Source organism: Bos mutus, chromosome 11 (assembly GCF_027580195.1).
Source record: "Bos mutus isolate GX-2022 chromosome 11, NWIPB_WYAK_1.1, whole genome shotgun sequence".
Taxonomy (NCBI): domain Eukaryota; kingdom Metazoa; phylum Chordata; class Mammalia; order Artiodactyla; family Bovidae; genus Bos; species Bos mutus.
Window position 1 is genome coordinate 14,517,164 of NC_091627.1, and position 22,538 is coordinate 14,539,701.

Below are 22,538 nucleotides of genomic sequence, written 5' to 3' on the forward strand. Positions count from 1 at the left end.
TTGATTTGTAGTGACGCCAAATCTAAGCCTTCTAAGGGCACTAAAGTATATTTCTTGCATAAATGAATGAAAAATGAACAACTGGATTCACAGATGACATATTTATAGAAATGTATCCTTTTCTATAAACTACCAGAAGCATGGTAAGTATATTGTAGATACATTTTTTTATATCAATATCTCTTCAATATATATATATATCAATATCAATATCTCTTAGCCTCATATCATCACATTCTCTTAATTTGCCTCCTACTTTCTCAGTCTCTTTAATGGGGCCTCTTCCCAAGCCTCAAATATTAGCTTCTGGAGGTTGAGTCCAGTATCCTCATCTCTTTTCTTTATACTATCTTCCAATGTGCTCTCATCCATTTCCATGGCGTTAGACACCATCCATGGGAGAATGACTCCCACATTTACATCTTAAGTCCAAAGGTTTTCTCTGAGCCCCCACTTATGTCTAACTGTCTGTGTGTCTCACAGAGTTTTTGATTCACCCCACCCCCGTTCTTCTCATTCCTATTTAAGTCAGAATCCAGGAGACCTCTCCAATTCATCCTTCACTCTTTCCTTCATCCATCCTACAGTCTAATCCATTAGCACGTTCTGTTAATTCTTCCTCCAAAATTCTTCCTACATCATCTCTTTCTTGCCACCCCACAGCTCTTGTCTTTGTCCTGCTGCCTGGAAGGGGTCCAGTAAAGAACATGCTGTACGCATGCTACATCTTTCGTGAACTGCTGCCTGATTCATAGAATTTTAATACTTCCTCTGCCCAGCCCCTGGGGACCACAGTGTTCCCATTAAGTATATGCACATGCTCAATCAAGTCTGACTCTATGACCCCATGGACTATAGCCTGCCAGGCTCTTCTGTCCATGGAGTTTTCCAGGTTAGAATACTGGAATGGGTTGCCATTTTCTACTCTAGGGGGTCTTCCCATCCCAGGGATCTAATCTGCATTTCCTGCATGGCAGGCAGATTCTTTACCAAGGAAGGCACCTGGGAAGCCCATAAATAAGTACGTATGATGTTCAGTTCAGTTCAGTTCAGTCGCTCAGTTGTGTCTGACTCTTTGCGACCCCATGAATCGCAGCACGCCAGGCCTCCCTGTCCATCACCAACTCCCAGAGTTTACTCAGACTCATGTCCATCGAGTCAGTGATGCCATCTAGCCATCTCATCCTCTGTTGTCCCCTTCTCCTCCTGCCCCCAATCCCTCCCAGCATCAGAGTCTTTTCCAGTGAGTCAACTCTTCGCATTGGATAGACTTTGGTGTTTTGTTTTGTTTTGGTTAAATTTCATAAGCAAAACTAAGGTATTGTAGATACAGTTTTAAGCAAAGCTGAGGTACCATAGATACAATTTTGCCTTTTGTCTGTTGAGAAGTTTGAGTGAGGTTGGTGTAAATTATAAAATTATGTCTACATTCATTTGACTGTATATGGCTTCCAATTATTTGTATAATTGGTTTTGGAGATGTCAGGAGAAGTCAGTTTCCCCAAGGGAAACTGGGCGGGTTCCGTGAAACATGAACTGTCTTCGATCCCTGGGAATCGCTTTCTGCTTCTTCTGGCTTTGGATTTGACTTGTTTGGATATCTCATACTAGTGGAATCACAGAACGTTTCTCCTTTTTTGGTCTGGTTTATTTCACTTAATATAATGACCATAAGGTTCGTCCACATTGTAGCATTGTCAGAATTACCAACTTTGAAGGGCCGAATCAGATTCCATTGTGTGTCTACCACAGTTCATTTATGGAATTGGCTGTCCATGGACACTTAGATTGCTTCTGTTTGTTGGCCAGTGTGAATCATGCTGCTGTGACTGTGACTGCAGAAATATGCATTTTTTGAGCCCCCTTTTCCAAGCCTTTTGGGTACACAGCATGAATTAAAATTGAAATATCTGTTTATTCCATGTATTAGTTTTGGAGTAATTTCTGTAATGTCTTGTGCAGTGTCAGAACCATTTCAGTTTATCTTTTTGTATGGTAGAATACTGTTCAAGCTTTAGAATATACCCTGTGTTGCATATTCATTCACCCACCGATGGACACTTGAATGGGTTCTACCTTTGGGCTATTGTGAATAAGGTCCCTATGAATATTTGTGTACCAGTTTTTGTTTGAATTATTAACAACTACATAGTACTATATATGAAAGAAACATAAGATGTAAATGCTACCAGATACCTAGGTAGGTGTATGTTTGGGTTATGGAGGCCCATCTGTGTTGTGGGGAACCTTTGGCCTGTACTTGGGGAACGCGACAAGCGGAGCTAACGCAGCAGCTGTGCTGCTTGGAAAGAAGGCATCTGGGCAGTTTTCCGTCTTCCCTGGTACTTTTCCCTCCTTCTAGAGCCCCATCTTGGTGACCTTGGACATCTTGTGGTCTTACATACGTGTCGCTTGCCTGCTGTCACTTCTTTTTTTTTTTTTTCTGGGGTGGGGTAGGAGAGGTTCATCCAGGAAGCTGATCTCAAGCATCCTCCCACCCCCTCGTCCTCCCCTTGGCCTGCCTTTTCAGCCTGTCATCTGGCTTCCTAGTCAGGGTCGCTGATGTGTGGGAATGGCCAGTGGAATTTAATAATTAACAGCTGGGAAATAGAAAATTTTAATTTTTAATGAAACATTAATTTTTAATATTACTACATTTTTTTTTCCCTTGCTCAGAGCAATCTTCCCCATCAAGTAACCAAACTGGACATTGGTGTCCTGACTCAGTCCTTTCTAGAAGGTGTGGAACTGAGTGGTCGTGCAGTGGAGGAGTGGCAGGCGGCAGGCTGGCCACTGTCAGGACTTTGAGACCCTCAAGGGGTAGGCAGGTCTCATTCCCCTGATCTCGGAGCTCAGCGAGGGGCCTGGCAGGGAGTAGGGACTTAGCAGAAGTGCCTGGAGGAGTTTAGTGCCTTGGTCTGACCCCTCCTGTTGATTAAGTGGTAGTTCGCTTCTCCTGCTCTCCAACCCCCTACTTTCTTTATTTGTGAAATGAGGGTTATGACAGCACCCACTCTAGAAGGTAGCTGTGAGTATTCAATGAAAGAATGAAAGTCAAGGATTGAGCCCCAATGCCTGGAAGTGTTAAATAAGAATACCATCCTTTTCTCCTTTTCTTCCTCCCCTTTCTCTTCTCTTTCTTAAAAATATTACCTTCTCCCCAAATGTTCAGCTCCCACGCAGCTGGATGGCTTAGCTAATGGGTTGGGTCAGCACAGCTAAGAGATCCCTGACAGGCTTCACTAAGAACGGCAATGGATGGGATGACAATATATGGGAGGGTTTACATTCAGAAATAGTGGTTATAGAATGATAAGCCTGTGTGTGTGTGTGTGTGTGTGTGTGGTTTTCTGGTTTGAAACCTAGTCATTTAACAAAGCTGGGGGTTTTATGTGACTAAAAGCATCCCATAAGCTTCTAAAAACAAAATACAAAAGCTCATTTCTCATCTGTACTGATAAAAATGCTGAAGTATCTAAGTTGAATGGAAATGATGACAAACCTGGTTTTTAACCCCAGTTCGTCAGCCTAGCAAGTAAATATCCAACACAATGAGCAATAGATGTAGTGGTTCAGAGCATGGACTTACTGAGTCAGACTGTCTGGGTTCAGATTCCAGCCTGACTCCATAGCTGCTGTGTGACCTCCAATGAGTTATTTAACTGTTCTGTGCTGCAGTTTCTGCTTTGATAAAATGGGAATCAAAATAGCAGCTTCCTCTGAAGGGTGAAGCCCTGGGTACTGTGTTGTTCCATAGGAAGTATCCAGGGTACATTAGTTACCCCCATTAGCTGTTTGGCCTTGGACAAGTTAACAGGCTTTTCTGAGCCTTGGTTTTCTTATCTGTACAAAGAACGTAATACATGACAGGGCTTTTGCAAAGACTGCCTGAGAAAGTGTGTGTGTGTGTGTGTGTGAAAGTGTCTCGTGCAGGTTGGTGCAGAGTCCAAAATAGCTGCTTTCACGATTGAAGGGAAACCCAGAGCAGCTGTCCAGGGCAGCCACGCCGCTGACATACCCGGGTGTGCAGGTAGAGCTGGGCTGTGGGGTTTGAGACGAGACCTGGCGGGGAGGGCCGGCCCGGCAGTGTCCCTCCCCATCTCTGGAGGAGACTCCTTGTGTGTGGAGGAGGGAAGCAGGCCTGCCACAGGGCACCGGGACGGGGTGGGAGGGCCTGGTTGGTTCTAGAACAGGAGGACCGCAGAGCTTGGTGACGGAAGGACAGGAGGTGTGGACGAGTGTCTACTGGGGGCTGGGGTGAGGAGGGGGTGACCTGGCCTGGCCCAGCCTCCCTGGAAAAAGCTATCTTCACCCATGGCGGAGGGGCAGTGTTGTGAAAACCCACTCTTCACCCATGTATGAGGGAGAGAGGAAGTTCTCAGTGGGCCAATCTATTTGCCAACGTCTCCTCGATAGCCTCACCAAGGCCATCTGTGCACAGTCAGCAGGGGCCCGATGGGGCCACCAGGACTCTGCCCCAGTCACTGGCCCTCCCCCTGCAGTGGCTGAAGTACAAGCACACGGCGGGGCCCCTGTGTGATATGGGCTAATCTAAATGACTGTTCAGTCTCCACTTCCCGCCAGGGAAGGGCAGTCACTTGTAAACTCAAACGGGGTTGGAGCTGAGTCCCCACCCCATTCCTGCCTTAGCCTGGGCCCCAGCCGCTGCTCAGCCTTTCTGCATTTACTCTTTGCAGTTCGCTGGTTTGTCTTCTCTCTTCCATTGCTTCCTGTGTTTGTGTTGGCTTTGCCAAGTCCCTTTCAAGTGTGCTGAGTGCACAGAACACCCCCCTCCCCCGCCTCCAGCTTTGTAAAGAGGAAACGTGATCTGAGAGAGGTGACAGCTAGGGTCCCTGTGTTTCATCCCTGGCTACTGTGAGCCTGCAGGATCCTTTCTTAGTGACTGTCTGCTCCTCGTGTGTCAAATAAACGATAAAACCAGAAGCCCCATAGTCCTATACCCAGGTTACAACCAGAAATTCCTTTCTGGCAAAAGGCAGATTGAAACAGTTTCTTCCTCTTTCAGCTCTAATGTCACTGTCTTGTCCCCCTGCGTCAAGCATCAGGGCTTTCTCTGGGTCAGATGGCACCCATTGGGATAAATAACGTCAGATGCCACTGGCAGCTTAGGAAGGGGCTGGGGAGATGGGAGTGGGATATTGAAGGAAGATGAGGATAGGGGAAGCAGGAAAGGGGGACAGAGGGCATGAGCTGTACAGGTAAGACCCCCCTAGGGCCCCTGCTAAGGCAGCCCCCTGGCACCTGGGCCACCGTCTCCTGTCCCTCACCCAGAATATGCTGCAGATGTCACACTGCCAGCCGACTGTTCGGGGTTAAACTCCCGTCAGGATTCAAGGGTGGTCACCACCAGCCATGGTTGAGCCGTTTTCCATCAGATGTCTCTGCCCCACCTTAGCAAGGCCATCCTGACTCATGGACTCTGTTTTGTCACCAGTAAACGCCCCGAGGTTGTGACCATGACGAAGTGGAAGGCTCCAGTGGTGTGGGAAGGCACTTACAACAGAGCCGTCTTAGACAATTATTATGCCAAGCAGAAAATTACCGTCGGCCTGACGGTTTTCGCCGTCGGAAGGTAGGTGTTGCTAATAAAAGTAACCTTGACTTTTCCTTTGTCCCACTGTCAGAAGGTTGGTGAGGGGCTCCCTGGGCTCATGGAGGCTGTTCATGGACGTGTCTGATTCATTAGACAGGAGAATGGAGTAATAGGACTGTTTGAGGCTCCTTTTTGCTGAGGCCCCAGGAGGCTGAGAGCAAGGCAGTGGATGGGGCGTGGACAGCTTCCCACCTGAGCGAGGCCTCGGTTGCAGGTTAGAGTGTCTGCCATACTCACTGAGCCCTGGAGTTTCCAGCACACCCAGAGCCGCCTCCACCCTGACCTCCACGGCCCTCTCTGGGAATTCCAAAAATGCCAGCTATTAGACAGCCCGAACGTGTGTCATTGTTTCTCCCACACGCTCAAGACCCCAGACTGAGAACCAAGGACAGAAGTGACTAAGCGCGGAGCTTCCCCACGTCAGCCTGGCTGACCGCTCCTCCCGGGCTTCCTCAGCTGCCTCTGCCCTCCTCCTCCTAGAGGCTTTGGCCCCCGGAGGTCTGGCTAGCCAGAACTTCCTCTTCCAGAGGTTGGATGGGTTCCTGTTTCTGCTTCCATTTCCTTGTTTAGAACGACATTTCTCCCCAAATTGCAATCATTCTTACTTAAAAGTCGGAGCTGTGATATTAGTTTAAAATATAACCCATTTTGTTCTTTTGGAGAAATTTTTTTTTTTTTTTTATCAAAACGAAAGCAAAAGTTCCCTTTTCCTATTAGCCTCCTCCCCGCAGCCCCCCTCCATGGGCCTTCCCATCTGTATCTTTTCCGAGCGCCACATGGGAAGTTGTCTGCTCGCTTGTACAGACAGCGGTGAAGGCCCAGGTTGATCTGAGTGAGGATCTGCGTGTCTTCACTCCCAAGATCGTCCCCAGCCCAGAGCCCAGAAGCCATCGCCCTCACCATACTGGTCAAGTCCTGATGTCACCACCTGTGCCTGTCCCAGGGGCATCTCTGATGGAGAAGGGTGACTCTGGAGTTTTGACATTTTTACTGAAAGAATCTGTACTGTTATGAGTCTGGAGCAGATGCTTAGCTCACCTCATGCTTTGGTATGAAAGGCTACAAGCCAGCTACCCTGTAGACTGATTTACTCCTGATGTTTCCACGAAGAACAGAATGTGGCCTGCGGCTCCGCAATGGCTTCAGCCTTGTATCCGCAGCTTCACAGAACTAAGCAGTAAATTGTACACCGAGGTGAAAACCCTGAGCTCTCCTCTTGGAGGCAGGAGGGGATTGCTTGTACTCTGCAGCAGTAAATCCTCCCAAGAGTGGATTTGGACTTTAAGGGGGTGTGATGTTTGGTTTGTTTTCAAATAACAATGCCTGGAGCCAATTGCAATGCTTTCATCTCTAAATAATGTTAAACCTCACAAGGGCCCCCTCCCCTCCCCCTAGGATTGTCTCCCAAGCTTCAGGGCACAATAGATTTTTTTCAGAGCCATGGCAAAGTCCCTCTTTCTATTGCTCAGATATATTCTCTCCGTTTAAAGAATCAATACTGTAAACCCCGGGGTTTTTCCAGAGACCAGTATTAAAACCACAGTTTATTTTTGTAGAAATGAACAGGAATCCAAACTACGACTAAGGAGCAAAAACAAATGCCAGTTATTATTACTCACAAAATGTCATAACTGGCCGTGAGTATGATCAGCAAATTAAACTTAGTCCACATTCGCTGAGCGTGAGTCTGGGGGTGATGCAGTTGTGTTAAGCCAACTCCTCTCCTTCTCTATCATCCCCACGTTGTCACGTGATAGTGTGTAGCTTGGCTCGCAAAAGACATGAACGTGTTTTTTGAATGAATAAGTAAATAGCTAAAATACCACATCTATTAGAAGGCCCCAAGTCCAAAACACTGACCACACAAACTGCTGGCAAAAATATTGAGCAAGAAGAGCTCTGATTCACTGCTGGCGAGAAGGCAAGATGGTTCTGCTGCTTTGGGAGGCAGTTCAGCGGGTTCTTATAAAGCTAAACATATTCTTATCATACAGTCTAGCAATTGCATCCTTGGTGTTCACCAAAAAAAGGTGAAACTCCAGATCCACACAAAACTTGCATACAGATGTTTATAGCAGCTTTATTCATAGTTTCTAAAACTTAGAAATAACTAAGATGTCCTTTAGTAGGTGAATGGATTAATAAACTGTGGCACATCTAGGTGGTAGAATATATTACCAGTGCAAAAAACACAAAATCTATCAAGCCATGGAAGAGATAGAGGAAACTTAAATGCATATTACTAAGTAAAAGAAACCCATCTGAAAAGACTACCTGCTGTCAGATTCCAACCTTGTAACATTCTGGAAAAGGCAAAACTATGGAGACAGTAAAAAGATCAGTAGTTGCCAAGGGTCGGCAAAGGGGAGTGGATGAATAGTCAGAACACGGAATTTTCAGGGTAGTGAAAATACTCGGTATGATATCATATACAGTGAAAAATACTTGTCATTATATATTTGTTGAAACCCATAGAATATACGCAACCAGGAGTGAACTTTAATGTAAATGGTGGGTTTGGTGTGATAATGATGTGTCGGTCTGGGTTCATAAACTGCAGTGGGTGCTGGACACTGATAGAGGGGGAAGCTGTGGGAAGGAGTAGGAAGCATGCGGGTATATGAGAACTCTGCAGTTTCAGCTCCATATTGCTGTAAGCCTAAAAATGTTCTAATAATTAAAACCTATTAGAAAAGGAAATGAGATAGTTAAAATAAGTTTAAATCAGAGGTTATTTGCTCTGGTATTTGGATGGGTCTGACAATGGTTGTAGCTGGATAATGTATTGGTGTTTGGGGTAACCACTGGAAAACTCTTAAAGTGAATGTGTAATGTGGAGGGATATCCATGTCCCATAACCCATTCTGTGGGTCCCAGAGAAGGAGAAGAGAATGGCGATGGTTAGTCTTAGGGCATCCCCAGTGGACCTAAGGGGCATGTCACCCTTTCATCTGGTAGGGCAGGATACTGTTGGAGTGGATGTTGGGGTTTCTGAGAGATGCCTGAGAACTAGCGCCCCCTGATGTTGATCGAAGGGTACGACCTTCCAGTTATAAAATGAGCAAGTTCTGAGGATCTGACGTAAAACATTGTGATTATTGTTAATAATATTGTTTTATATACTTATAAAGTTATTCAGATAATAAATCTCAAATCTTCTACCCCAAAAAGAAATGATGATTATGTGATGAGATGAAGGTGTTAACCAATGCTACAGTGGTGGTAATTTTGTGATATATGTGTGCTGTGTGCTCAGCCACTTCAGTCATGTCTGACTCTTTGTGATTCTATGGACTGTAGCCCACCAGGCTCCTCTGTCCATGGTATTCTCCAGGCAGGAATACTGGGGTGGATTGCCATGCCCTCCTCCAGGGGATCTTCCTGACCCAGGCGTTGAACCCACATCTCCTGTGTCTCTTGCATCGCAGGCAGATTCTGTACCCACTGAGCCATCTGGGAAGCCCTTTTGTAATATATGAATATACCAAATCAACACTTGGCACACCTTAAGCTTAAACTGTGCTATATGTCAATTATATCTCAATAAAACAGTATGAAAAAAGGACTAACACACTTCCGCCTACCCAAAGTCTGGAACCAACTGATAAATAAGACAAAAGGATAAGTAAGGTAGATGGTAGTGATGATCATCTTCAGTACAGTTAAAGCTGATATTGAAGAATATGGGTTATAAAACTGAAGGCCCTGAGCCTCCTGATGTTGAACCACAGAATTAGAAAGACGTAGGCATCCCTCATCCATAGCACGAGAAACTGCAGGTGTCTGGATGTTGGAGAAGGGCCTGTATCATTTAGCTACACTGCAGGGCCCAGAGCAGTTGAAAATACATGTCCTCTCCACCTGACTGGCTTCCAAGAGTGAGAGAGGAGAGGCTGGCCTGCCCAGTCACCTTCCAGAATCATCAGGTAAGTCACTTTACCTCCTCAAAGTTGAGTGACTGTATGGTGGAGAGTGGCCAGAAATAATAGTACAGCAATGGACTTGCCTTGATGAGAACAGCATGTCGTCTCCTGCAGAAATCCCAGGGTGTGTGTTCAGTTGCTCAGTCATGTCCAACTCTTTGAGACCCCTATGGACTGTAGCCTGCCAGGCTCCTCCGTCCATGGAATTTTCCAGGCAAGAATATTAGAGTAGGTTGCCATTTCCTCCTCCAGGGGATCTTCCCAGGGATCAAACCCGCATCTCCCTTGTCTCCCTCATCTCCTGCATTGCAGGCCAAGTCTTTACCCACTGGAGAAGCCTGCAGAAATCCCAGAGGTTACATTTATCCCATTCTTCTTTGTTTCAGATACATTGAGCATTACTTGGAGGAGTTCTTAACGTCTGCTAATAAGCACTTCATGGTTGGCCACCCAGTCATCTTTTATATCATGGTGGATGATGTCTCCAGGATGCCTTTGATAGAGTTGGGTCCTCTGCGCTCCTTCAAAGTGTTTAAGATCAAGCCTGAGAAGAGGTGGCAGGACATCAGCATGATGCGCATGAAGACTATTGGGGAGCACATTGTGGCCCATATCCAGCATGAGGTTGACTTCCTTTTCTGCATGGACGTGGACCAGGTCTTCCAAGACAAGTTTGGGGTGGAGACCCTGGGCGAGTCGGTGGCCCAGCTACAAGCCTGGTGGTACAAGGCAGATCCCAATGACTTCACCTACGAGAGGCGGAAGGAGTCTGCAGCATACATTCCCTTCGGCGAAGGGGATTTTTATTACCACGCAGCCATTTTTGGGGGAACACCCACTCAGGTCCTTAACATCACCCAGGAATGCTTCAAAGGAATCCTCAAGGACAAGAAAAATGACATAGAAGCCCAATGGCATGATGAAAGCCATCTAAACAAGTATTTCCTTCTCAACAAACCTACTAAAATCTTATCCCCGGAATACTGCTGGGATTATCACATAGGCCTACCTGCGGATATTAAGCTTGTCAAGATGTCTTGGCAGACAAAAGAGTATAATGTGGTTAGAAATAATGTCTGACTTTGTGCCAGTACATTTCTGAATTTGAGAGAGTATTATTCTGGCTACTTCCTCAGAAAAGTAACACTTAATTTTAACTTAAAAAAAAATACTAACAAAAGACCAACACAGCAAATACATATTATTTCTCCTTGTAACTTTGAGCCTTGTAATACGGGAGAATGAACCTGTGGTAATCAGATGTAAATTCCCAGTGATTTCTTACCTATTTTCGGTTGTGGGGGCGGGGAATGGGTACACCATCAGTTGAACCAAAAAAAAAAATTGTCATAGACAAAGAAAAAGCCAGAAACATTCTATATGTGCCAATTGACTTACTGGAGAGAAGTATGCAAAGGGAAGTGTTTGGCAACAAGATAATGATTGTGAGGGGCTGTCCTCTTGATTTCCGTGTCTTCCTGTCTCTGCTGGGTCTGAAGCAACACAGAGTTGCTTTTGCAGCAGGAGAACTCTTAGTAGGGCACAGTCTACCTTGGCGATCCTCAAATGGATCAATTTCCTTTCCTTATCAGGATATTGGCTTCTGTGCCAAGACTAGTCAAGATTCCCAATGCATATGGTGAAGATGTTGGGAGTCACAGGCAATCTGAGTGAGTCAATGGGTGCTCAGCACATAATGAAAACAAAGCCTCCAAGTAAGTTGGCCATGAAATAAGCAAAGAGAGAGTTGAAAGACAGGGAGCTGATCCCTGTGGGGCATTGCCTTCTCTGAGGGGCACAGGGCATGCGGTTGGCACATAAATACAGCACGGATCCAGGCAGTGTGGGTGGTCTCCAGTCTCCTCAACCATTATGACAGCCAGAGCAGTGTTGTCTTATAAGATGCTTCTTGTTTTGGCCAAGTCATATTCAGTATGCCGGACTCTGGAACTTGAGTCTTCAGATCCTTGGCCAGACGAAGTGGATGGTGTCCGAGGAAACCAAAACCTGCAGGGGACTGAAGAGAATTGCCAGGGGTTACATTTCCCAGACCTGGGCTTCATGACAGTCAGTTGTCAGCAAGTCCTGCCACCATCTGCCCTAACCCTCAGCCCATCAAGCCCCACGTTGCAGGGCTGACATCAAGGAACCTCTCATTTCCCCTTGCCCCATCTGCACTACTGAAGTATAACAACCAGATGTGTTTAATAAAATTGTTAGTTGATTTTATGTCAAAAGTAGAGGGGATGGCGATGGGAGATCCAGTCCTTGTGACTGAACACCTTACCATTCAATTCCTTTCTCTAAGAGAAGCTATGAAATTGTATATATTATTTAAAGTTAAGCAAGTCAGTGTAAAGGAGGCAACATTTACATATGCAGGCATGTTTATATTTTGCTCGTGTTCCAGTTTATGTCATTGCTTTTCATTTTCAAGCAATTGGCTTAAAGAGCCACCTCACTGGCTTGATGCTCAGCAGTGTGGGCTTCTTTGATAAAATGAAACCTCCGTTTTCTCTACTGTTTTACTGTGCCTCCTACTCTTCCGTTCTTGCCAAATTTTTTTACAACCCAGTAAAACAAAAGAAAACCAACAAAAATTCTGAACAAGTGGGCTTGTAAAAGAAAAGGGAGATCAAAGGTCAGTTAGGACTCTTGCTTCTGTATAATTCAAGTTTTTGGGGATCCATTCTGGACTAGGGAGAGTTCATGGTTTAAGTCTGAAAGCAAAGAAATGACGTTTCTTCAAAGATCAGAGAAAAGGAATGAAGTTTCCTTTTGAAGGGATCTTGATTTTTTTTTAATTCACTTAAAATCCAAATGGACAAACTCAAAAATCAATAGTTCAATGTTAAAAAACTAAAATAAAATTCCTGATTTACAATTAAATAAATTATTTTCTCAATATATTCTGGTCTTTGTCATGGATTGTACATTTTCTCTCAAAGATGTTCAGGACTGTCAGTAACAGAATTTTAAATACTTAGACTTTAAAAAGTCATTGGGTCCTAAAAAATGTGTGCACTGTCACAAAGATAGAAAGAACATGGTTGAGATTTGCTAACTTTTATAACAACAAATGCTCATATAGAACTTTCCAAAGTGATGCACTGAAGTAATTAAGTGCCAGTAGGATTAGGCTTCGGAGAAGGCAATGGTACTCCAGTCCAGTACTCTTGCCTGGAAAATCCCATGGATGGAGGAGCCTGGTGGGTTGCAGTCCATGGGGTCGCTAAGAGTCAGACACGACTGAGCGACTTCACTGTCACTTTTCACTTTCCACTTTCATACATTGGAGAAGGAAATGGCAACCCACTCCAGTGTTCTTGCCTGGAGAATCCCAGGGACGGGGGAGCCTGGTGGGCTGCCATTTATGGGGTCGCACAGAGTTGGACACACTGAAGTGACTTAGCAGCAGCAGCAGCAGCACCAGCAGGATTAGGCTTGCCATGAAGGTCAGGGCGGGCAAGAGGGCAAAGGGAGAAAACCATGCCATAACCATTTCTGGTGGTTACTAGTCCTGACCTCTGGGAAATATATCTGGCCAAGGGAGCCCCAAGAGAGACTTGCTGAATTTCTAGCACGACTGGGTGGGTGTATTTGTTATGAATACAAAGTCAAAGTGGAGCAGGCTGATGTAGTGTGGTGCATGGGATATACAAGAGGGCATGATTCCCTCATAGTAGAGACTTATTGCCATTTTGCAGACGAGCAAAATGAGGTTCAGAAAGGTTAAACCACACAGAAAGCATCTGAGCTGTAGCTCACACCAGAGAAGCTGACAAGGATAAATGTGTTGAGCCACTTCAGGCTCCTCAAGTGGCCCACCCCACACATGGCCACGTTTCCTATCAGGGAAAATGCTTTATGGAAGAATCTAATAAAGGGGAATTTTTGCCATAAGAATTAATATTTTAAAAACTAGGTATGCGCCTAGGCTCGTACCACTTCCCACTTTTTCTGCACTAAAGCTGCCCCATGCGTGCATGCGTGTTAAGTTGCTTCAGTTGTGTCCAGCTTTTTGTGACCCTGTGGACTGTAGCCTGCCAGACTCCTCTGTCCATGAGATTCTCCGGACAAAGAATACTGGAGTGAGTTGCCATGCCCTCCTCCAGAGGATTTTCCCAACCCAGAGAATGAACCCACGTCTCTTACATCTCCTTCATTGACAAGCAGGTTCTTTACCACTAGTGCCGCCCGGGACACCGAAACCTGCCCCAAGGGCATGAAATTAGTTTCAATGTATGATGTAAAAATGAATAAAAGACTCTGTGATCATTCTTAACTTTAGGTTGTGCCTGCAGGGCCCCTAGAAGCCCCATGGGCACACAGAAGCTGTTATGCCAAGGCATTTTGCCTTGGAGGGCAAAGCTGGGTGAAGGGGCAGGTGAAAGGGACAGCCATGCCTCCTTTTTCCACTCTGGGGGTCCCATGAAGCTGGAGAGAAAGAAATTTCTGTAAAGCTGGAAGGGGCTGTCATCGCTTGTCTGTCTCGTAATGACTCATTTTTTTCCTCTCAGCCAAAGTCACCATGTAATTTACTGATAGCTATGGCAATATTTACAGTTCTAAGAATTTATTAAATCACCATTTATTAAATGTACCTTATGTACATGAATAACACAGGCATGTAGCATACTCACAAGTGTGAAACCCCATAGAAAGCCTGAATACATAATATATGATGCATACCTTTTAAAGAGAGAAAGCTAGGTTAAGTGGGGATCTACTGGTCAAGTCTCAGGGATTCAAACCCAGGACTGTCTGACTCTAAATCCTTTGTTCTTTCCACAGCTCAAGTCTTTCTCTTTCAAACACACACACACACACACACACACACACACACTTTAACCATTTTGTTTTTGAAACTGAGGACAGCAAGGAATCACCACCAAGAACTCTCAATTCTTGTATTAGCATTAAAGAAAGAGAACTTAGTGGACTCAAACTCTTCAGAGATGGAAGGTAGGTCTAAACTCACCCTGGAGCCTGGCTGGAAAGCAGTCAAACAGAACCTGAGTGATACAAGGCTCAGGGAAGTTCAAGAGCTGAGGAGGTACAGAGGAGGGAAGGTCTGAGAGGTGGAAACAGTCTCAGAGGGGCTGCTTCTGAATTGAGCATTGAGAGAAGAGAAAGGGATCACTGAGAAGTGGAAATGGAATGAGGTTTCAGAGGGAGGAACAGCAGGTACGAAGCACGGAGGACTGTTCTGAGGCTTTTAGGGAGACCCTGGATGAAATCTCATAGGAGAGCCTGTGTAAAAAGCAGCAAAGAGCTTGAAAGGGCTTTGGCTGGTGGCGAGCTGCACATTTGCCCAGCATCTGTGCCTTTATTTCTCGCTTTATCTCCTTCATAGAGTCTATGTGGTTTCTATGGCAACTAATGCCATGGTTGGACCTAGTGACCCAGACTAAGCTAATCAACATTTTCCCTCCCCACTTCCCACCCTACCCCTGGTGAGCAGATGATCTAAACTAATCCAATCAAGTTGAATCTCAGGCCTTTTACTGGAAATGTGGATGCATTAGGGAAAGACTAGAGATCTCTTCAAGAAAATCAGAGATACCAAAGGAACATTTCATGCAAAGATGGGCTCGATAAAGGACAGAAATGGTATGGACATAACAGAAGCAGAAGGTATTAAGAAGAGATGGCAAGAATACACAGAAGAACTGTACAAAAAAGATCTTCACGACCCAGATAATCACGATGGTGTGATCACTCACCTAGAGCCAGACATCCTGGAATGTGAAGTCAAGTGGGCCTTAGAAAGCATCACTACGAACAAAGCTAGTGGAGGTGATGGAATTCCAGTTGAGCTATTCCAAATCCTGAAAGATGATGCTGTGAAAGTGCTGCACTCAATATGCCAGCAAATTTGGAAAACTCAGCAGTGGCCACAGGACTGGAAAAGGGCAGTTTTCATTCCAATCCCAAAGAAAGGCAATGCCAAAGAATGCTCAAACTACCGCACAATTGCACTCATCTCACACGCTGGTAAAGTAATGCTCAAAATTCTCCAAGCCAGGCTTCAGCAATACGTGAACCATGAACTTCCTGATGTTCAAGCTGGTTTTAGAAAAGGCAGAGGAACCAGAGATCAAATTGCCAACATCTGCTGGATCATGGAAAAAGCAAGAGAGTTCCAGAAAAACATCTATTTATGTTTTATTGACTATGCCAAAGCCTTTGACTGTGTGGATTACAATAAACTGTGGAAAATTCTGAAAGAGATGGGAATACCAGACCACCTGACCTGCCTCTTGAGAAATCTGTATGGAAGTCAGTAAGCAACAGTTAGAACTGGACATGGAACAACAGTTTTGTTCCAAGTAGGAAAAGGAGTACGTCAAGGCTGTATATTGTCACCCTGTTTATTTAACTTATATGCAGAGTACATCATGAGAAACACTGGACTGGAAGAAACACAAGCTGGAATCAAGATTGCTGGGAGAAATATCAATAACCTCAGATATGCAGATGACACCACCCTTATGGCAGAAAGTGAAGAGGAACTAAAAAGCCTCTTGATGAAAGTGAAAGAGGAGAGTGAAAAAGTTGGCTTAAAGCTCAACATTCAGAAAACAAAGATCATGGCATCCAGTCCCATCACTTCATGGCAAATAGATGGGGAAACAGTGGAAACAGTGTCAGACTTTATTTTGGGGTGTTCCAAAATCCCTGCAGATGGTGACTGCAGCCATGAAATTAAAAGATGCTTACTCCTTGGAAGGAAAGTTATGACCAACCTAGATAGCATATTCAAAGCAGAGACATTCCTTTGCCAACAAAGATCCGTCTAGTCAAGGCTATGGTTTTTCCTGTGGTCATGTATGGATGTGAGAGTTGGACTGTGAAGAAGGCTGAGCGCCGAAGAACTGATGCTTTTGAACTGTGGTGTTGGAGAAGACCCTTGAGAGTCCTTTGGACTGCAAGGAGATCCAACCAGTCCATTCTGAAGGAGATCAGCCCTGGGATTTCTTTGGAGGGAATGATGCTAAAGCTGAAACTCCAGTACTTTGGCCACCTCATGCGAAGAGTTGACTCATTGGAAAAGACTCTGATGCTGGGAGGGATTAGGGGCAAGAGGAGAAGGGGATGACAGAGGATGAGATGGCTGGATGGCATCACTGACTCGATGGACGTGAGTCTGAGTGAACTCCGGGAGTTGGTGATGGACAGGGAGGCCTGGCATGCTGCAATTCATGGGGTTGCAAAGAGTCGGACACGACTGAGCGACTGATCTGATCTGATCTAGGATGATACTGATGACATTAGAAGCTGCTAACACGTCTGGCTTCCCAGGTGGCGCTAGTGGTAAAGAACCCGCCTGCCAATGCAGGTAAACGTAAGAGACGCGGGTTTGATCCCTGGGTCGGGAAGATCCCCTGGAGGAGGAAATGGCAACCCACCCCAGTATCCTTCCCCGGAGAATCCCAAGGACAGAGGAGCCACCCGGTGGGCTGCACCATAGAGTCATGTAGAGTTGTACACAACTGAAACAACTTAGCATGCATGCAACACTTTTGGGGACCACAAGGTAGGTCAGCCTTAGGATGAAATTGACAATAGGATCCTAGGAGCCGAGACACTGAAGGAACCGCAGTCCTCGATGACAGCCCTGAGCCAGGGGATCCAGCCTTATCTAAAGTGTGCACGGCCTGTGGGCTCTTGAATGTGTGAGCCAACAAAATCCCATCATTAAGACACTTGGAATCAGGTTTCTCTTAGAACTAAAAATATCCCCATTGAACCCTTCTAGAATTGTTAGTTCCCTAAAGTCTGCCTTTCCATGAGCTTCAGCACCCATTACATCACCTGGCTCACAGACACTGCTAAGAGTATCTATTAGATGAATGAATAAATGAATCATCACCTCCACTCGCATCATGCCTCATAAGAAGTGCTTTTTTGCAATCAAGAAAAATGTTTTTGATTGTGGACTCTGTGTCCTACTACAAAGTAGATGCTTTTCTACCTGGTCAGAGTGAGAGGTGATAGTCCTCTGTCGTGTCCAACTCTCCAACTCTTTGTGACCCCATGGACTGTAGCCCAGCAGGCTTCTCTGTTCATGGGATTCTCCAGGCAAGAACTGGAGTGGGTAGCCATTCCTTTTTCCAGGGGATCTTCCTGACTCAGGGATCAAACCCTGGTATCCTGCATTGCAGGAAGATTCTTTACCATCTGAGCCACTGGGGAAGCCCTTTCTATCTGGTACCTGGAATTATTTCTTCTAGAGCTTCAGGCTGTAACTTTCAGCTCTAGGTTCAGTGTGGCTCGAGGTCAGTGACGCAGGGGACAAACTCCCTCCATCAGAGTAGAACAGCGATTCTCAAGCAGGATGATTTTTCACAATCACCACCACTGCTGCACACTCACACCCACTCCTGCACCAACTCCCGGGATATTTTGCAGTGTCTTAAGATCTTATTGGTTGTACAACTTATAGGGAGAGTGTTGCTATGCACATATAGTGGGCAGAGGCCAGGGATGGTCCTCGACATCCTGCAATGCACAGGGCAGCCCTCACAACAAAGCATTATCTGACTCAAAATGTCAATCGTGATGAGCTAGAGAAATCTGGTGTGAAATTCCCTTGAACGTCATGAAGAAAGAAAAAAGGGGAGCCAATATGCACAATACCCACCTGTCTATACCCAGGGAATATTCCCTGATCAGTACCAAAAGCTTCCAATTCATCTGTTCTTAGTCCCCAGTAACATTCACAGCTAAGATGAAAGTAGTTCCCCATACTGGACACCAGCGGGCAGGAATTTCCAAAGACAACACTTAATCCTAGGCAACTGCTGCTGATGAAAACACTAAAGATGATTAAAAACCTTCTTTTCTGAACCTGGAGAGGACTGCATATTTGTAGAAATATATATGAATTTTGCATAGAAATGAAGATTTCTGTAAATATTTAAAGTATGTGGCTGTGAAAAATCAGCCAATGTTAGAACACACTTTTGGTAAATTGATGCTTTGGAATTGTGGTGCTGGAGAAGACTCTTGAGAATCCCTTGGACAGAAAGGAGATCAAACCAGTCAGTCCTAAAGGAAGTCAACCCTGGATATTCACTGGAAGGACTGATGCTGAAGCTGAAGTTCCAATACTTTGGCCACTTGATGTGAAGAGCCAACTCATTGGAAAAGACCCTGATGCTGGGAAAGATTGAAGGCAGGAGGAGAAGAGGGCAGCAGAGGATGAGATAGTTGGATGGCATCACTGACTCAATGGACATGAATTTGAGCAAATTCCAGGAGATAGTGAAGGACAGGGAAGCCTGGCATGCTGCAGTCCACAGGGTCTCAGAGAGTGGGACATGACTTAGCATGAAGAACAACAATAACAACAAAACTGTTCAGAATAAAAGGGGGTTATGCTAGCTAGGTGTTTTAAAGATATTTTCGTTGCAAAGGACTGACATTCCCCTTGAGTTGTGTAAATCCCAAGGGAGGTTCCTGGGAGGCTACTGGAGAGTTCTACTGAATATAAGGGACAGTTGACAGCCAGATAGTGGCACACTGAGGCCGGTTCATACCTGCTTATGAGAACCTGTTAAGTGCAATACTTCCCTGCTCCCTGTTCAGTGACTTCATGCGGTAGCTTGATATGGGCCACAGTGGGAATATTTGCACCATGGAAATCAGCAAACACTAGAAATCAGGGTTCCATCCCCTTCCTTTCCATTTCCATGTGTTTTTTTTTTTTTTTTTTAAAGAAAGTGGTTGTGTAAAAATTTACTAGCACGTCACTACAACCAGGCCATAAGCAAGAGCCAGGGAAGTACAGGGGCCTCAAGAGTTGAAAACTGTGAACTTCCCCTAAAGGTCTGCATATATGACCAAGCTCCAACTATCTCCAGACTCAAGGTTTCTTCCTTCAGAACTCTAAATTCCTGGAAAAGAAAAGCCAAATGGTGTAGCATCCATTCATGCTTTCAGCAGCTGCACCTTGGAGCAGGTTTACTGGAGGGTAGATTGCTCTTTGGGGTGGTTCTCGGAGAAGGACATGCTGTTGTGAGCTGCGTTGATGTCTCTAAAAGTGTCTACAACATTTACTTATAGCTGTCTGGCTGTCGATCACTTCTTTCCAGATATCTAAAATATTCCCTGCTACCATGATTCAAAAACATTATGCACAATTCTAGCACAGCCTCCCTCACCTAATCGACCACAGAAAGTGAAAATGTTAGTCACTCAGTCGTGTTTGACTCTTTGCAATCCCCATGGACTGTAGCCTGCTAGGCTCCTCTGTCCGTGGAATTCTCCAGGCAAGAATACTGGCATGGGTAGCCATTCCCTTCTCCAGGCGATCTTCCCAACCCAGGGATTGAACCTGGGTGTCTTGCATTCCAGGCAGATTCTTTATCATCTGAGCCACCAGGGAAGGGACGAGTAGACCACAGAATCCATAGCTAATGTCAGAGGGCCAAGTTTCTCAGAGTCTACTATCTCCAGGAAATAACCATTTTGCCTTTGGTTCCTTAGAAAGCCCATCTGACTGTTCTGCAATCTTTAAAATAAATAGTAAATTTAGCTCACATGAGAATCAGTAGTAAAAGGCAAGGAAGGAAGAGGGGGAAACATTACAGTAACTCCTATCTTTCCAAAGGAAGGAAAAAATAAAAATAAAAGGAGGGAATGATGGTTATCTGCTCAAAAGGACATTTCTTTACTCCAGAATTCAGATGGCCTCTGCTGGTAAGTTTTCTATCAAGGCTAACAACAGTCTTCATCCATCATCCCAGTTTGCTTCAGATCTTTTTAAACGTGTAAAATTTAAAGGTCATAAGAGTCCAGTGGCAGGGCAACTTGTCTGAAACATGGACCAGCTGAAGTGCTTTCTCCTGTCCAAGGTCCTGCTGGAAGCTCACTGCTTTTACACTTATCAGACAAGCGGGAGATTGCTGGATATCCTTATGCATGGGAACACTGCCTCCAAGATTCAAAGTATGACATAAGAGTTATGTCTCTCTTTAGTAGTAGAAGACTTAAAGCTGCATTCTGGTTGACAAACTTGGTTGCTTTCTGGAATGACCTGGAGAGCTAATACAGTTGCCTGGTTCCAACCCCAGGAATCCTGTTTCAGTTGGTATGGGTGGGCACTGGGACTTTCAAGAGCTTCCCAGGTGAAGCACTGGGAAGCTGTCCCTCCACCTAGGCTGGCAGAATTTTCTGGGGTAACTATTTTGGAACTTTGGATTGTATTGAAGGATTGCGTCTTCCAAGGGAGGGCTTGAATGGTAAATTAAGGTTGTTGGTGATAGCGGTTTAGTCACTAAGTTGTGTCTAACTCGTTTGTGACCCCATGGACTGTAGCCCGCCAAGCTCCTCTGTCCATGGGATTTCCCAGGCAAGAATACTGGAGTGGGTTGCCATTTCCTTCTCCAGGCGATCTTCTCAACACAGGGATTGAACCCAAGTCTCCAGGATTGACAAGCAGATTCTTTACCACTGAGCCACCAGGGAAGACCAGATTAAGGTTAATTGCAATTGATTTCAGCTCTTGGCACATAGCAGCCATTCATCCCCTTCTTCCAGCCATTAGACAGACCACTGTGCATGTGTTCCTGGAGTGACTTACTCACAGCTTGCGGAAGCCAGGGTGGGCAAAAAGGACCCTGTCTTCCAAATATTGGGTGTCTGTGCTCTGATTGCTTCTGATCACAGAGGTGCAGAGAGGCAAACAATGATGCACTTCCCATCATTGTTGCAAGTCCCTCCCCTTCCAGTTGAAGTAACTTCCAGGGGATTTAAAGCGTCAACAACCATTACCCCTCCCTTCATTTTTTTTTCTTTTTCTCTATTGGTTCTAGATATTAAAGACAAGGACATTCAAAAACAATACATATAAAGGGAAATTAGTAAGCGACCATGAATACCCAGGGAAAGGCTCAGAAAAGACTTCAAAGACCTTAAGTTTATAAGTTAGACTGATTCTTAACACAGAGACAGCCTACAACAATCAAAAAAAGCAAAAACAATAGTTGAAAGCTATAACAAAAAACAGCAAACTGCAGGGGAAAGAGGATAATCTGCTTTCCAGAGTTACCACAGTATGTGAGTCAAATGTCCAGTTTTCAATAACAACAACAACAAAAAATCACAAGTCATGCAAGCAAACAGGAAAGTGTGGACTATTCAAAGGAAAAAACAAATACCAACTGTTCCTAAAAAAAAAAAAAAAAAAAGACTTGATGGAAAATATCCTAGATAAAGGCTCTAAAATAACTGTCAAAGATGCCCAAAGAACTAAAGGAAGACATGGAAAATTTTAAAAATGAAGTATGAACAAAATGGAAATGTCAGTAGAGAGAAGATCTAAAAGTAAACCAAAAAGTAATCCAGGAGCTGAAAACTACAACAACAGAAATAAAACATCTGCTAGAGGGATTCAAAGACAGGTTTGAGGAAGTAGAAGAAAGAATCCATGAACTTGAAAATAGGACTGCGGAAATTATTGAGTCTGAGAAACTGAAAGAAAAAAGATTGCAGAAAAGTGTACGGAGCTTAGGAGACCTATGGGATACTAGCAAGCTGAGCAATATATGCATTGGAAGAGCCCCAGCAGGAGAGGAGAAAGCATTTGAAAAAATAATACCTGAACCTTTCCCAAGTTTGATGAAAGACAGGACTATAAACATCCAAGAAGCTCAATACACTCCAAGTCAGAGGAGCTCAAAGTGACCCACACCAAGACACACGATAGTCAAACTTTTGGACGACAAAGGGGAAATCGTGAAAGAAGCAAGAGAGAAGTGATTCATCACATATGACAGAACCTCAAAAAGATGATTGGCAGATTTTTCATTAGAATCTTTGGAAGCCAAAAGGAGTCTTGCAGGTTGAAATGAAAGGACATTAGCCAGTTACCCAAACCTACATGGAGAAATAAAAGATCGCATAAAAGTACACACATGGATAATTATAAAAGCTAGTATTGTAACAACTGCTTGTAACTCCACTTTTTGTTTTCTACATTGGTAAAGACACAC

At 44.8% G+C, this 22,538-nt stretch overlaps 1 protein-coding gene across 6 annotated transcripts in view; it reads left to right on the plus strand.

The window, feature by feature from the left end:
* GGTA1 (glycoprotein alpha-galactosyltransferase 1 (inactive)) overlaps window positions 1–12,446 on the plus strand; it is a 78,851-nt gene extending 66,405 nt beyond the window's left edge. For 5 of the 6 annotated variants that reach the window (XM_070379071.1, XM_070379072.1, XM_070379073.1 and 2 more), the window contains 2 exons: window positions 5,456–5,593; window positions 9,924–12,446. In XM_070379071.1, coding sequence (XP_070235172.1) covers window positions 5,456–5,593; window positions 9,924–10,617 — 832 coding nt within the window. In that variant the 3' untranslated portion in view covers window positions 10,618–12,446. The remainder of the gene's footprint in view (window positions 1–5,455; window positions 5,594–9,923) is intronic. The other variant, XM_070379070.1, reaches the window with a different exon arrangement.
* The last annotated feature ends 10,092 nt before the right edge of the window (window positions 12,447–22,538 follow it).